Source organism: Oncorhynchus mykiss, chromosome 6, assembly GCF_057628025.1.
Source record: "Oncorhynchus mykiss isolate SJ-2025 chromosome 6, ASM5762802v1, whole genome shotgun sequence".
NCBI classification, from domain to species: Eukaryota; Metazoa; Chordata; class Actinopteri; order Salmoniformes; family Salmonidae; genus Oncorhynchus; species Oncorhynchus mykiss.
This window is the reverse complement of record NC_143027.1, coordinates 63,078,112-63,092,252: the sequence shown is the minus strand read 5'-3', so window position 1 is coordinate 63,092,252 and position 14,141 is coordinate 63,078,112. Positions and strand designations below refer to the sequence as shown.

The window sequence follows — 14,141 nt, the reverse complement described above, 5'->3', positions numbered from 1 at the left end:
TTATGAATGAATTGTGGTTTATTTGGTAGCATTTCGTAGTGTGACTAATTTTTCTCATTGCATTAATACTGTACAAAGTTAGGGGTGCGCTATTTGATAGATTCCCCCGCTCCCCCTACCGCGGGCTTCCAGTGTGGAGACCTGAGGTCAACCTATCCCCGCCCCATCTCGTACTTCTGAGTGTGAGACCTTCCCAGGGCGCCCACCCCAACAAGGTTAATTGACCCACAGTCCCACACGGTGATATGATATCCTTGACGTGATGTAAAAATGAGCGATAGAAAATCGATCGTTCAAATGTCACCATGGGTATAGGCTGCCCATGTCGCCTATACCAAAATCCGCCACTGCTTTTATGGTAGTGACAAAAATAACTACAATGTAATTGTTGTAAAATTGGATGAGGTTAAATATGTTTTATCTAAAATTACCAGTCACATAACAGGGTGACATTTATGTTTAAAATAAACACATTTAAAGAAATGTCATTGAATGGGGAGAGATTGTATGTATAAGCCAGTAATTCTTCCTAACGCATCAGTGGGCAGCTCATTGAGTGATCATATTTAGCAAAACGACATTACACAACAAAAAGAGGACGAGATTGGAAACCATCGTACTTCATATCACGCAATAAAATCCATGAATCTTTGCCTCCAGTGGCAAGTTATGAATTAATTACAGTACCTTCAGAAAGTATTCACACCCCTCGAATTTTTCCACATTATTTGTTGTTTTACAGCCGGAATGTAAAACAAATTAACTTGAGATTATGTGGTACTGTGTGTCAAAGTCAAAGTAGAATTATGTTTGTAGACATTTTTACAAATTAATTAAAAATGAAAAGCTGAGATGTCTTTAGTCAATAAGTATTCAATCCCTTTGTTATGGCATGCTTAAATAAGTTCAGGAGTAAAACTTTGCTTAACAAGTCACATAAAAAGTTGCACGGACTCACTGTGTGCAATAATAGTATTTAATATGATTTTTTAACCACATCCATACTATTATCTGTAAGGTCCCTCAGTCGAGCAGTGAATTTCAAAAACAGATTCAACCAAAGACCAGGGAGATTTTCCAATGCTTCGCAAAGAAGTGCACCCATTGGCAGATGAGCATGGTGAAGTGATTAATTACACAATTGGATGGCGTATCAATGCACCAAGTCACTACAAAGATACAGGAGTCCTTCCTAACTCAGTTGCCTGAGAGGTATTTCACCATGTGGCCAATGGTGACTTTAAAACAGTTACAAACTTATATGTCTGTGATAGGAGAAAACTGAGGATAAACCACAACATTGTAGTTACTCCACAAAATTAACCTAATTGATAGAGAGAAAAGAAAGAACGCTTTATCTTGAATACAAAGCGTTATGTTTGGGGAAAATCTAACACAACTGAGTACGACTCTTGATATTTTCAAGCATGGTGGTGGCATCGACAAGGACTACAGTTTTTTTTTTATAAAAAGAAATGGAATAGAGCTAAGCACAGGCAAAATCCTAGAGGGAAACCTGATTCAATCTGCTTTCCAACAGACACTGGGTGACAAATTCACCATTCAACAGGACAATGTAAAACACAAGACCAAATATACACTGGAGTTGCTTACCAAGACAACATTGAATGTTCCCGAGTGGCCCAGTTATAGTTGACTTAAAAATCGTCTTGAAAATCTATGGCAAGACATGAAAACATCTTGACAGAGCTTGAATCCTCTTTTAAAGAATAATGTGCAAATATTGTACAATCCAGGTGAACAAAGCTCTTGGAGCCTTACCCAGAAGGACTCACAGCTGTTATCTGTGTCAGAGGGTTGAATACTTATGTAACCAAGATACACCACCAGTCAAAAGTTTTAGAACACCTACTTATTCAAGGGTTTTTCTTTATACTATTTTCTACATTGTAGAATAATAGTAAAGACATCAAAACTATGAAATAACACATTTGGAATCATGTAGTAAGAAAGTGTTCAATCAAAATATATTTTATATTTCAGATTCCTCAAATAGCCTGCTTTGCACACTCTTGGCATTCACAACCAGCTTCATGAGGTAGTCACCTGGATTGCATTTCAATTAACAGGTGTGCATTCTTAAAAGTTCATTTGTGGAATTTCTTTCCTTCTTAATGCATTTGAGCCAATCAGTTGTGTTGTGACAGGGTGGGGGGTATACAGAAAATAGCCTTATTTGGTAAAAGACCAAGTCTATATTATGGCAAGAACAGCTCAAATAAGCACAGAGAAATGACAGTCCATCATTACTTTAAGACATGAAGATCAGTCAATAAGGAACATTTCAAGAACTTTGAAAGTTTCTTCAAGTGCAATTGCAGAAACCATCAAGCGCTATGATGAAGTTGGCTCTTGTAAAGACCGCCACAGGAAAGGAAGACCCAGAGTTACCTCTGCTGCAGAAGATAAGTTGTTCTAGGCACCAGACTGGTGACAAATTATTGGCAAAGCTACTGAATGTGCGTATTTCACATCAAATTAAACTATTACATGTTTAACACCGCAGAAAGTCAGCGACATAAACACATTGCCTGAAATGTAGTTCCAAAACAAGAGCCTGACTAATGTAATTAGGAATATATGCTGAGGGATATGAATTGATATTCATGCGGAAACTGTGAGGAGGTTCCTTTTGCATTTCTTCACTCCAATTCCTAACAGCCTGGAGAACTACGGCACTGAGGAAATAAGAAAAGCCTGCTGCAACACTAAAGATAAGACTGGACAGGCTTCTTAAAATGTTCCTGCAATTAAGCTTAAATGCTTTTAGTACACTGAAACAACCTTATTACCCTCAATATGCTTATCAGTTCATACATTTTTATATTAAGACATTTGTCCTGTTGCATAGCAAGTTCAAATTAGATTTCCAGAAGTTGCAAATCAAAAGGCCATTTTGCTTTTCTTCACAATGAGAGAGAGCATTCGTCTGAGAGCCAGCTGAAAGGTGCATGATTATTGAATTCTCTCCAAATAAATATTTCCACAGCAACTCTGTTTAAATCGGTGTGAAAATAAGTTATTTCATATAAAAACATTTATCTATGTACACGTGAAAATGAATTAATACATGTGAATTTACTCACCATAAGTGCTTAGATTCGATCATAGAATTTATTCACAGCAGAGGCAAATAGACACTTCGTTTTAAGGCAGATAAAGCTTTTTCTTTTATTTTTAAAGGAAAACAAACCAATACACTACCGGTCAAAAGTTTCAGAACACCTACTCATTCAAGGGTTTTTCTTTATTTTTGACTATTTTCTACATTATAGAATAATACTGAAGACATCAAAACTATGAACTAACACATATGGAATCATGTAGTAACTACAAAAAGTGTTAAACAAATCAAACTATATTTTATGCACTCAAATGCATTTCAATTAACGGGTGTGCCCTCATAAAAGTTCATTTGTGGAATTTCTTTCCTTCATAAAGCGTTTGACCCAATCAGTTGTGTTGTGACAAGGTAGGGGGGTATACAGAAGATAGCCTTATTTGGTAAATGACCAAGTCCATATTATTGCAAGAACAGCTCAAAAAAGCAAAGAGAAACATCAAGACATGAAGGTCAGTCAATACGGAACATTTCATGAACTTTGAACGTTTGTTCCAAGTGCAGCCGCAAAAACCATCTAGCGATATGATGAAACTGGCTCTCATGAGGACCGCCACAGGAATGGAAGACCCAGAGTTACCTCTGCTGCAGAGGATAAGTTCATTAAAGTTACCAGCCTCAGAAATTGCAGCTCAAAGAAATGCTTCAGAGTTGAAGTAACAGACACATCTCAACATCAACTGTTCAGAGGAGACTGTGTGAATCAGGCCTTCATGGTCGAATTGCTGCAAAGAAACCACTACTAAAGGACACCAAGAAGAAGAGACTTGCTTGGGCCAAAAAACCAGAGCAATGGACATTAGACAGGTGGAAATTTGTCCTTTGGTCTCGAGTCCAAATTGGAGATTTTTGGTTCCAACCGCCATGTCTTTGTGAGACGCGGTGTGGGTGAACGGATGATCTCCGCATGTGTATTTCCCACAGTAAAGCATGGAGGAGGAGGTGTTATAGTGTGGGGGTGCTTTGCTGGTGACACTGTGATTTATTTAGAATTAACCAGCATGGCTGCCACAGCATTCTGCAACAATACAACATCACATCTGGTTTGGGCTTAGTGAGAGTATCATTTGTTTTTCCAACAGGACAATGACTCAACACACCTCCAGGATGTATAAGGGCAAATTTAACAAGAAGGAGAATGATGGAGTGTTGCATCAGATGACCTGGCCTCCACAATCTCCCTACCTCAACCAAATTGAGATGGTTTGGGATGAGTCGGACAGCAGAGTGAAGGAAAAGCAGCCAACAAGTGCTCAGCATACAGTGCCTTGCGAAAGTATTCGGCCCCCTTGAACTTTGCGACCTTTCGCCACATTTCAGGCTTCAAACAAAGATATAAAACTGTATTTTTTTGTGAAGAATCAACAACAAGTGGGACACAATCATGAAGTGGAACGACATTTATTGGATATTTCAAACTTTTTTAACAAATCAAAAACTGAAAAATTGGGCGTGCAAAATTATTCAGCCCCTTTACTTTCAGTGCAGCAAACTCTCTCCAGAAGTTCAGTGAGGATCTCTGAATAATCCAATGTTGACCTAAATGACTAATGATGATAAATACAATCCACCTGTGTGTAATCAAGTCTCCGTATAAATGCACCTGCACTGTGATAGTCTCAGAGGTCCGTTAAAAGCGCAGAGAGCATCATGAAGAACAAGGAACACACCAGGCAGGTCCGAGATACTGTTGTGAAGAAGTTTAAAGCCGGATTTGGAATGGAAGGAGTATCAGACCACTGCAAATCTACCAAGACCTGGCCGTCCCTCTAAACTTTCAGCTCATACAAGGAGAAGACTGATCAGAGATGCAGCCAAGAGGCCCATGATCACTCTGGATGAACTGCAGAGATCTACAGCTGAGGTGGGAGACTCTGTCCATAAGACAACAATCAGTCGTATATTGCACAAATCTGGCCTTTATGGAAGAGTGGCAAGAAGAAAGCCATTTCTTAAAGATATCCATAAAAAGTGTTGTTTAAAGTTTGCCACAAGCCACCTGGGAGACACACCAAACATGTGGAAGAAGGTGCTCTGGTCAGATGAAACCAAAATTGAACTTTTTGGCAACAATGCAAAACGTTATGTTTGGCGTAAAAGCAACACAGCTGAACACACCATCCCCACTGTCAAACATGGTGGTGGCAGCATCATGGTTTGGGCCTGCTTTTCTTCAGCAGGGACAGGGAAGATGGTTAAAATTGATGGGAAGATGGATGGAGCCAAATACAGGACCATTCTGGAAGAAAACCTGATGGAGTCTGCAAAAGACCTGAGACTGGGACGGAGATTTGTCTTCCAACAAGACAATGATCCAAAACATAAAGCAAAATCTACAATGGAATGGTTCAAAAATAAACATATCAAGGTGTTAGAATGGCCAAGTCAAAGTCCAGACCTGAATCCAATCGAGAATCTGTGGAAAGAACTGAAAACTGCTGTTCACAAATGCTCTCCATCCAACCTCACTGAGCTCGAGCTGTTTTGCAAGGAGGAATGGGAAAAAATGTCAGTCTCTCGATGTGCAAAACTGATAGACATACCCCAAGCGACTTACAGCTGTAATCGCAGCAAAAGGTGGCGCTACAAAGTATTAACTTAAGGGGGCTGAATAATTTTGCACGCCCAATTTTTCAGTTTTTGATTTGTTAAAAAAGTTTGAAATATCCAATAAATGTCATTCCACTTCATGATTGTGTCCCACTTGTTGTTGATTCTTCACAAAAAAATACAGTTTTATATATTTATGTTTGAAGCCTGAAATGTGGCAAAAGGTCACAAAGTTCATGGGGGCCGAATACTTTCGCAAGGCACTGTATGTGGTAACTCCTTCCAAGACTGTTGGAAAAGCATTCCAGGTGAAGTTGGTTGAGAGAATGCCAAGAGTGCGCAAAGCTGTCATCAAGGCAAAGAGCAGCTATTTTTATATATATATTTTGATTTGTTTAACACTTTTTGTTACTACATGATTCCATGTGTTATTTCATAGTTTTGATGTCTTCACTATTATTCTACAATGTAGAAAATAGTATAAAGAAAAACCCTTGAATAAGTAGGTGTTCTAAAACTTTTTACCAGTAGTGTATATATTATATTTCATAGATCAATGCCCTGCTATTATACATGTAACATTTTTTTATCTTTGCTATCATTATTACTGGTGGAAAAGGCGCAATAATAAATCCATTTTCAAACCGGCTAATTGTGAACTACAGAGTTTATGAGACCTGTGGGTATTCAAGTTTGCTCCAGTTCCACAAGTACACCATCACAGTCTTTTGGGTGGAGGAACATGACAGGTTTCCCATGAGCGCCTATCCGTGGTTTAGCTGACAGGGTTCTAATGTTCCTAGCCTTCAGATCCACTATCGCTGCATTGATATCATCAACCTGAAATCACAAAAATAACATACAATATGATTACATTAGAGAACAGATGAGGGGACAAGGATAGAGAGTGTGAACACAGCCCATTCATGTGGGTTGAACAGCATATGCAGCATTGCTAAGACTGACTCACCTCAATGCAGATATGGTGCATCCCACCAGATTTGTTCTTCTGTAGGAAGCCTGCAATGGGGCTCTTCTCCCCGAGTGGGTGCAGCAGTTCCAGCTTTGTGTTACCCAGCTCCACAAAGACAGTGTAGACTCCATGCTCAGGAAGGGGAACTTTATCGCTGACCTGAGCCCCCAGTACATCTCTGTAAAGAGCAGTGGCTTTCTCCATGTCTGGCACAGCTATAGCGATGTGATTTAGCCTTCCCAGTTTCCATACAGATCCTGGAATACCTTGGCAGAGTGGTGTTGAGTTTGAAATTGCCCTCAGCATTGGAGAACAAGTGTGACGAACACACTTTGAGAGACCTGTAACTAAATAAATAATTTAGTTCAGCCATACTGTTTTTGGATGAGTACGAATCTTATTGGATTGAAAATGCTACCTGGATAGGTCAAGTAGCTAGCAACAGGAAACACTTGCTAAAAGTAATTCTGCACTAACAACGGTGGATTTAGCTTACTTTGTTGTGTAGCCCGAGATAAAAGTCTAAAGAGACTGTTTCTTACATGTGAAACAATATTTATCAGCTGCAAGCTGGCTAACAACAACAGATAGCTATCTATACGTACGTGCAACCTTCAACACCGACGCCGCCATATTTTCGAAGATTCGTGCAACGTGGGAATAGCGAATTGCTTTGAATGTCAAGACAATGGGATAGAGTACACGTATATTGCTTTTCAATTAAACCCCGTACATTGCCCTTGTAAATACAGTTATTTAGGATATTAATGTTGTCTATCCAGCTAGCTACGTCTAAACCTGACCTGCTATCCGGATCTTTATAGCACAACAGATATTGTTTCCGGGGGGGAGAATATTTTCTTGTTATACACATGTTCCCATGTGAGCAAAAACTATGGCTACCGGGGACATAGGTAACAACGTTGGAGGGCTGTTTAAAGCTACTCAGCATAAGAAACTGCACATCCAGAACATTTCTTATGTAAGTGCAACATTTTATAATAATATCTCGATATGTTTAACTTAAAATCAATTAATTAACTTGCTGCCATCGTTACACAATGCTAAGGCTAGCTAGCATCTATCAAATCAAAGTTTATTTGTCACGTGTGCCGAATACTTTTTATTGTATTTTTTATCCGTTATTTTACCAGGTAAATTGACTGAGGACACGTTCTCATTTGCAGCAACGACCTGGGGAATTAATGAGCCAATTGTAAACTGGGGATTATTAGATGACCGTGATGGTTTGAGGGACAGATTGGGAATTTAGCCAGGACACCGGGGTTAACACCCCTACGATAAGTGCCATGGGATCTTTAATGACCTCAGAGAGTCAGGACACCCATTTAACGTCCCATCCGAAAGATGGCACCCTACACAGGGTAGTGTCCCCAATCACTGCCCGGGGGCATTGGGATATTTTTTTAGACCAGAGGAAAGAGTGCCTCCTACTTGCCCTCCAACACCACCTCCAGCAGCATCTGGTCTCCAATCCAGGAACTGACCAGGACCAACCCTGCTTAGCTTCAGAAGCAAGCCAGCAGTGGTATGCAGGGTGGTATGCTGCTGGCAACAGGTGAAGGTAGACCTTACAGTGAAATGCTTACTTACAGGCTCTAACCAATAGTGCGGGGAAAAAAAGAAATACAACAATGGTAAAAAGACATTTGAAAATAACAATAGCAAGGCTATATACAGACACCGGTTAGTCAGGCTTATTGAGGTAGTATGTACATGTAGGTATGGTTAAAGTGACTATGCATATATGATGAACAGAGAGTAGCAGTAGCATAAAAAGAGGGGGTGGTGGGACACAATGCAGATAGCCAGGTTAGCCAATATGCGGGAGCTCTGGTTGGTCGGGCCAATTGAGGTAGTATGTACATTAATGTATAGTTAAAGTGACTATGCATATATGATAAACAGAGAGTATCAGCAGTGTAAAAGAGGGGTTGGGGGCACACAATGCAAACAGTCTGGGTAACCATTTGGTTACCTGTTCAGGAGTCTTAAGGCTTGGGGGTAAAAACTGTTGAGAAGCCTTTTTGTCCTAGACGTGGCACTCCGGTACCGCTTGCCATGCGCTAGTAGGGAGAACAGTCTATGACTGGGGTGGCTGGGGTCTTTGACAATTTTTAGGGCCTTCCTCTGACACCGCCTGGTGTAGAGGTCCTGGATGGCAGGCAGCTTTGCCCCAGTGATGTACTGGGCCGTACGCACTACCCTCTGTAGTGCCTTGCGGTCGGAGGCCGAGCAATTGCCGTATCAGGCAGTGATGCAACCGGTCAGGATGCTCTCGATGTTGCAGCTGTAAAACCTTTTGAGGATCTCAGGACCCATGCCAAATCTTTTTAGTTTCCTGGGGGGGAATAGGTTTTGTCATGCCCGCTTCACGACTGTCTTGGTGTGTTTGGACCATTCTAGTTTGTTGTTGATGTGGACACCAAGGAACTTGAAGCTCTCAACCTGCTCCACAACAGCCCCGTCGATGAGAATGGGGGCATGCTCGGTGCTCCTTTTCCTGTAGTCCACAATCATCTCCTTAGTCTTGGTTACGTTGATGGATAGGTTGTTATTCTGGCACCACCCGGCCAGGTCTCTGACCTTCTTCCTATAGGCTGTCTCATCGTTGTCTGTGATCAGGCACTGTTGTGTCGTCTGCAAACTTAATGATGGTGTTCGAGCAAGCATCCACCTGCAAGCATTCCCTGTTTGGTTAGCTAGAACACGTCATCAAATATTCTTAAAGATAGCCCAGCAGCACCGATTCACTTTATTCTAGTAATTTAGCTACCCTTGATTAGTGTGGGTACTGGGATAGAACAAAACCCTGCACGCCCTGTGGTTTTCAAGGCCAGGGTTGGTTGAAGAAGACTTAACGTTATTAACCACTACTACTTGAAGAATACTGTTAACAACAATTGTTTTTTGTATTTTGTCTTTGTGTATAGTGTTCATTTAGTGAAGAGGAGATGAGAGATGGAGATTTGCAAGATGAAGATTGGCAAGGAGAAGAACCACCCATGCTTAAAACTGCTATGGATGCCTTGAGAAGGGATAACACAGACGAGGACTCTGATATAGATTTTTGATGTGGACGCATTAGAAAAACAAGCTCAACAGAAGAATGCTTCTGTGCTCAGAAGGGAAATGCTCAGCAGGGAGAGAGTCAAACCACTGGGTCCTCCATCAGAGGTTGATGACCAGTTCTTCAAGCTCTCAGAGATGGAGTCCTTTCTGGACGATATGGACAGAAGGGAGGGGAGTAGACTACTTCCAGGACTTGCCCTCTGCAGATGAAGATGATGGCGTAGACCTCTTCAGTGAAGATGTTTCTTCCAAAAAAAACAAAAAAACAAGCACAGTATGTATCATATAGTTTTTCTCTCTGCCAGACCTAACTACTATTCAGCTACTTGTGTTTGGTGGTGTTTCTGGTCATTATTGTAGACAAACACACTGAATTCCTATTGATGTACTATGTTCTTTCTGTAGCTGAAAAGTTCCAGGAATCTGAAGTACAAAGACTTCTTTGATGCTGTGGATGATGATCCTGCACAAACAGCTGACCAAACAGATGCAGAGGATGAGGACAACAGTATGGATGGACTGCAAGAAGATGATGATGATGAAGAAGAAAATTAGTAAGTGGCTGATGCAGGAATCATGTGAATGTCATGGTTGGAATTGCATTAATAGGGAATATAGGGCAGGGATATTTATTTTGTACTTAAGATAAGTTGTTTGTTCCTTTGCTGTTTTAGGGACTTCGTTGAGGATGACGGGTGACCTTTAACCTACCTGCAGAAAGTGATGACAGTGAGGGAGAAGACATGGCGGACATCTTTGGTGGAAAGTCTCAAAATGCAACAAAGCCTGAATCCAAATTATCCTTTGAGAAACGACAAGACAAGGCAAGCTTTTCCTCGAGGGCTGTTTTAGAATATGTAAATTAGGTTGGGTGTCATTTCATTTACTATTTTTTTCATCTGCCGTATATATAACTTTATGTAGCAGACTAATGAAATTGTAAATTCTTACCTTACACAGATGGCTGAAAAGATCCAGGATTTGGAAAAGGCTGCCATAGGAGAAAAGCCATGGAAACTAACAGGAGATGTGTCTGCTCAGACTCGTCCAGAGAACAGCCTTCTTGAGGTGGATGTGGCATTTGACTCGGCCTCCAGGATGGGTACGTACCACATGCTTGTCAGTCTGTTCAGTTTAAGCTGTCAGTCCCATTGGAGAAGGTTTAGTATTTTACTTACTGCAAGTTTGTGTGTCGGAGAGGGTGCTTGTTCAACATTTGCTCTGTTTTCTCTCAGCCCCTGCTGTAACAGAGGAAACCACTTTGCAGCTGGAAGACATCATCAAGCAGAGGATTAAAGACCAGGTCAGTGTCTAGACGGGTCGGTTGTTTAGCAACAAAAACGACGCATGCTCAACTATGGGGCAAAACAGACTGGGTTGGCTTAGATGTAAACTATATTTAGTCGCCAAAGTTTATTGAAAACATACATTTTCACAATGAGAATTGTCTTTCAAGTACATCGTTATAGTTGTTGGTTAGCTAGCTAGTGAATTTGAGCCATTTTAGCTTAGACATCAGTCAAAACACCTCAAAACAAGACATAGTATCGAGAACAAGATGAAACTAGCTGAAAAGAGTCACCTATGATTCCCCACATGGCAGCTTCTTGTCATTGTTGATAACTACTGTATCTGGCCATTCAGAATCACAACAACACACAAATGGTCTGCACCATTTAATCGCGTGCATCGTTTTCGTGACGTTGTCAGCTAACCCGTCTCTAGAGACAACTCAATCCTGACAACAAACTGAACAACTATTTTCAGTTGAATCCAGCTGAATATGTCATCATCGTTTCATTGTGAGTAAATGGGTCGAACAAGTATAGGTCTATTTCGTTCCGATGTAACCACATTGGGACATTTCAAAGGCAATTTTATTTTCTGACTTGTATTTTTTTCCAAGGTATGGGATCATGTGGTGCGCAAGGAGAAGCCTACGGAAGAGGTATTTGAGTACAAGAAGAGGCTGACTGGACCATGAGAAGAGCAAGCTGAGCCTTGCAGAGGTTTATGAGCAAGAGTACCTCAAGCAGAATCAGGTAGTTATTCCATTATATTTTAGTGTGAACATACTTGGCTTTTCTCTATATTGCAATTCATATATTTTTTGTTTGTTGAATGAATTATTTACATTATTTATATCTATTTCCCTTGTATTTCAGCAGAAGACAGAGGACGAAGAAAACCCAGCCCATGTAGAAATTCAAAAGCTTGTGGATTCTCTATTCCTTAAACTTGACGCTCTCTCTAACTTCCACTTCACACACAAACTGGTGAGTTTTCCTGTCAATGTTTCCATGTGCCCTGGATACTGCAAAGCTGCAGCTGGCTCAAAACAAAGCAGCACGCCTTACCCTTAACTGCACACACAGAACTAACATCAGCACTATGATAGTCTTTCATGGTTAACGGTTGAGGAGAAATGGACTACTTCTCTTCTAGTCTTTTTAAGAAACAGTTGTGTGTTGACAATGCCTAACCTTTTGTATAATCTATTTGCATACACTTCAAACAGACATGCATGACACTCCACTATGGGTTTCTTCATGGTACCCAAACCAAAAACAGATTTATAGTGTCACTCAGTTATGTATAGAGCTATGTCATTGTGGAACGCTCTGCCACCAGAGGTTACACAGGCAAAGTTTAGCTTTAAAACATCATCTTGTATCCCTTGCACTGCTCCTCTTTCTAAAGATCTAATTGAACTGTACCGTATATATGAATAGTGTATAAGTAGTATTTTTGTTGTCTCTGTGTCTTTCCTATATGTAACTTTTTAAAAAAAGAAGTAATGTCTTATGTTCTTGTCTATTACTGTTCTGTACTTTGTCATGTATTTGTACGTTTTATGTGGACCCCAGGAAGAGTAGCTGCTGCATGTAGAGTAGCTAATGGGGATTCTAATAAATTAAACACTGTAGCATTTGCATGACAACCATAATTTATGCTTGTCTTTTAAATATGGTATATTTAAGCAATAAGGCGCGAGGGGGTGTGGTATATTGCCAATATACCATGGCTAAGGGCTGTTAAGCACGACGCAACGTGGAGTGCCTAGAAAATACATGTTTTTTTCATACCTGTGGTATACAGTGCTATACTAGAGCTTTCAGACAATCAGGGTTTGAACAACCCAGTTTATATAATGAAGGATTTTGTACAAATGGAAATGCTTTTTACACCATATTGATATGTTTGACCTTTTCTTTGTGTCCTGCAGCCTGTTCCTGAAGTGAAAGTTGTCTCCAATTTGCCTTCTATTGCTATGGAGGAAGTTGTGCGAGTAATGCCACTCTATTGGCTCCAGAGGAAGTCAAGGTTAGTCATGCATCCCTTTCCAATATGTTTCATGTTATGAGAAATCATATTCTAGTAGAGTACACTGACGCGTACAAAAGCATTCAAGTGTTGAAGTCAACCAATGTACTTCTGTGTTGTCTACCATATTAGCCTTTTAGTAGATTCTTCTGAGGACAGGGTAACACTATTTCCTTTCTGATCTTAGGAGAAGAACAAGGCTGGTGACGTGCTGGTTGACTCTGAAAAGACCTCCACAGACAAGAAACGAGAGAGACGCAAGAAGAAGAAGGCGAAGAGCATCAAGATGAAGGAGAAGAGACGGAAACTGAAGGACAGAACTGGAGAGAATAAGAAACAATCAAAGGCAGAGGTGGCAGAAAACCTCAAGAAACTCACAAAGGGAGTCAAAGCAACATTATTAAAGGTCAGTGTTTTCTTGTTCTCTTCATGTCTCATTTTTATATTTAGTTAACCTTGTCTTTCAAATGCAAGCACCTCCATTATATTTCTTTGTGATCAATATAGACTGATAAGGCCATTGTGTTCTCCACACATTTTCATTTGTATTTATTACAATCGCTAGGATTCAGCTGTCTGTCACAGTTGCAAATAGTTTCTTAAAAATATATATTTTTAAATTTGTTCTCTGTTCAAGGATGAGGGGAAGGATAAAGCTCTCAGCTCCTCCTCCGCCTTCTTCTCCCAACTACAAGACCAAGTGAAGAGCCAGATCAAAGGAGCCAAGGACCCGGGCTCCAAGAATAAGAAACACAGAAGTCTTAGCCAGCAAACTCAAGTTGTAGCATTTATTATGATGCATGTGTTATGATAATTCATATTTCTTGGTACAGATTTTTTTAAACAGGAAGCTGCAATTTGTTAAACAGTGGTCGATAGTTTGTAATTTGCAATAATAATAAAAAAACAAAGCTTGTCATGCTGTAATTTATTCAAACTTTTTGTGACCAATTAGATTCACACTTTTAATATGTTCAGCTAATCGATCTGTGGGCAGCAGGTAAAACATCTGCTGATGTGCACATGGGCAAGGCACTTAACCATAATTTGCTCCAGGGT

The 14,141-nt window shown here is 40.3% G+C and overlaps 1 protein-coding gene and 1 pseudogene across 3 annotated transcripts; one reads left to right on the top strand and one right to left on the bottom strand.

Annotated features, from left to right (window-relative positions):
* Positions 1-3,122: 3,122 nt before the first annotated feature.
* On the bottom strand, positions 3,123-7,533 carry mcee (methylmalonyl CoA epimerase). 2 transcript variants are annotated; one of them, XM_021607162.3, is made up of 3 exons: positions 7,271-7,533; positions 6,663-7,012; positions 3,123-6,532 (listed from the first exon to the last, which is right to left on the bottom strand). In XM_021607162.3, the coding sequence occupies exons 1-3, from the start codon at positions 7,296-7,298 to the stop codon at positions 6,380-6,382; spliced, it is 531 nt and encodes a 176-aa protein (XP_021462837.1). In that variant the 5' UTR covers positions 7,299-7,533; the 3' UTR covers positions 3,123-6,379. The 2 variants fall into 2 exon arrangements, with proteins under 2 accessions (XP_021462837.1, XP_021462838.1); XM_021607163.3 differs by having other exon boundaries at positions 6,663-7,006; positions 7,271-7,520.
* On the top strand, positions 7,509-14,007 carry LOC110526941 (U3 small nucleolar ribonucleoprotein MPP10-like; annotated as a pseudogene). The gene is made up of 11 exons (XR_016496794.1): positions 7,509-7,647; positions 9,620-10,032; positions 10,164-10,312; positions 10,433-10,582; positions 10,719-10,860; positions 10,994-11,061; positions 11,665-11,800; positions 11,924-12,034; positions 12,985-13,082; positions 13,270-13,488; positions 13,720-14,007. The product of XR_016496794.1 is annotated as a U3 small nucleolar ribonucleoprotein MPP10-like (transcript).
* The last annotated feature ends 134 nt before the right edge of the window (positions 14,008-14,141 follow it).

Bases quoted from the DNA above. Each gene is read 5' to 3' on its own strand.
- mcee (XM_021607162.3), bottom strand. From the start codon at position 7,298: ATGGCGGCGTCGGTGTTGAAGGTTGCAC. The intron at 7,013-7,270 runs GTACGTATAGAT...TTATTTATTTAG, and splicing joins GTCGGTGTTGAAGGTTGCAC to TTACAGGTCTCTCAAAGTGT. The intron at 6,533-6,662 runs GTGAGTCAGTCT...TTGTGATTTCAG, and splicing joins TGCACCATATCTGCATTGAG to GTTGATGATATCAATGCAGC.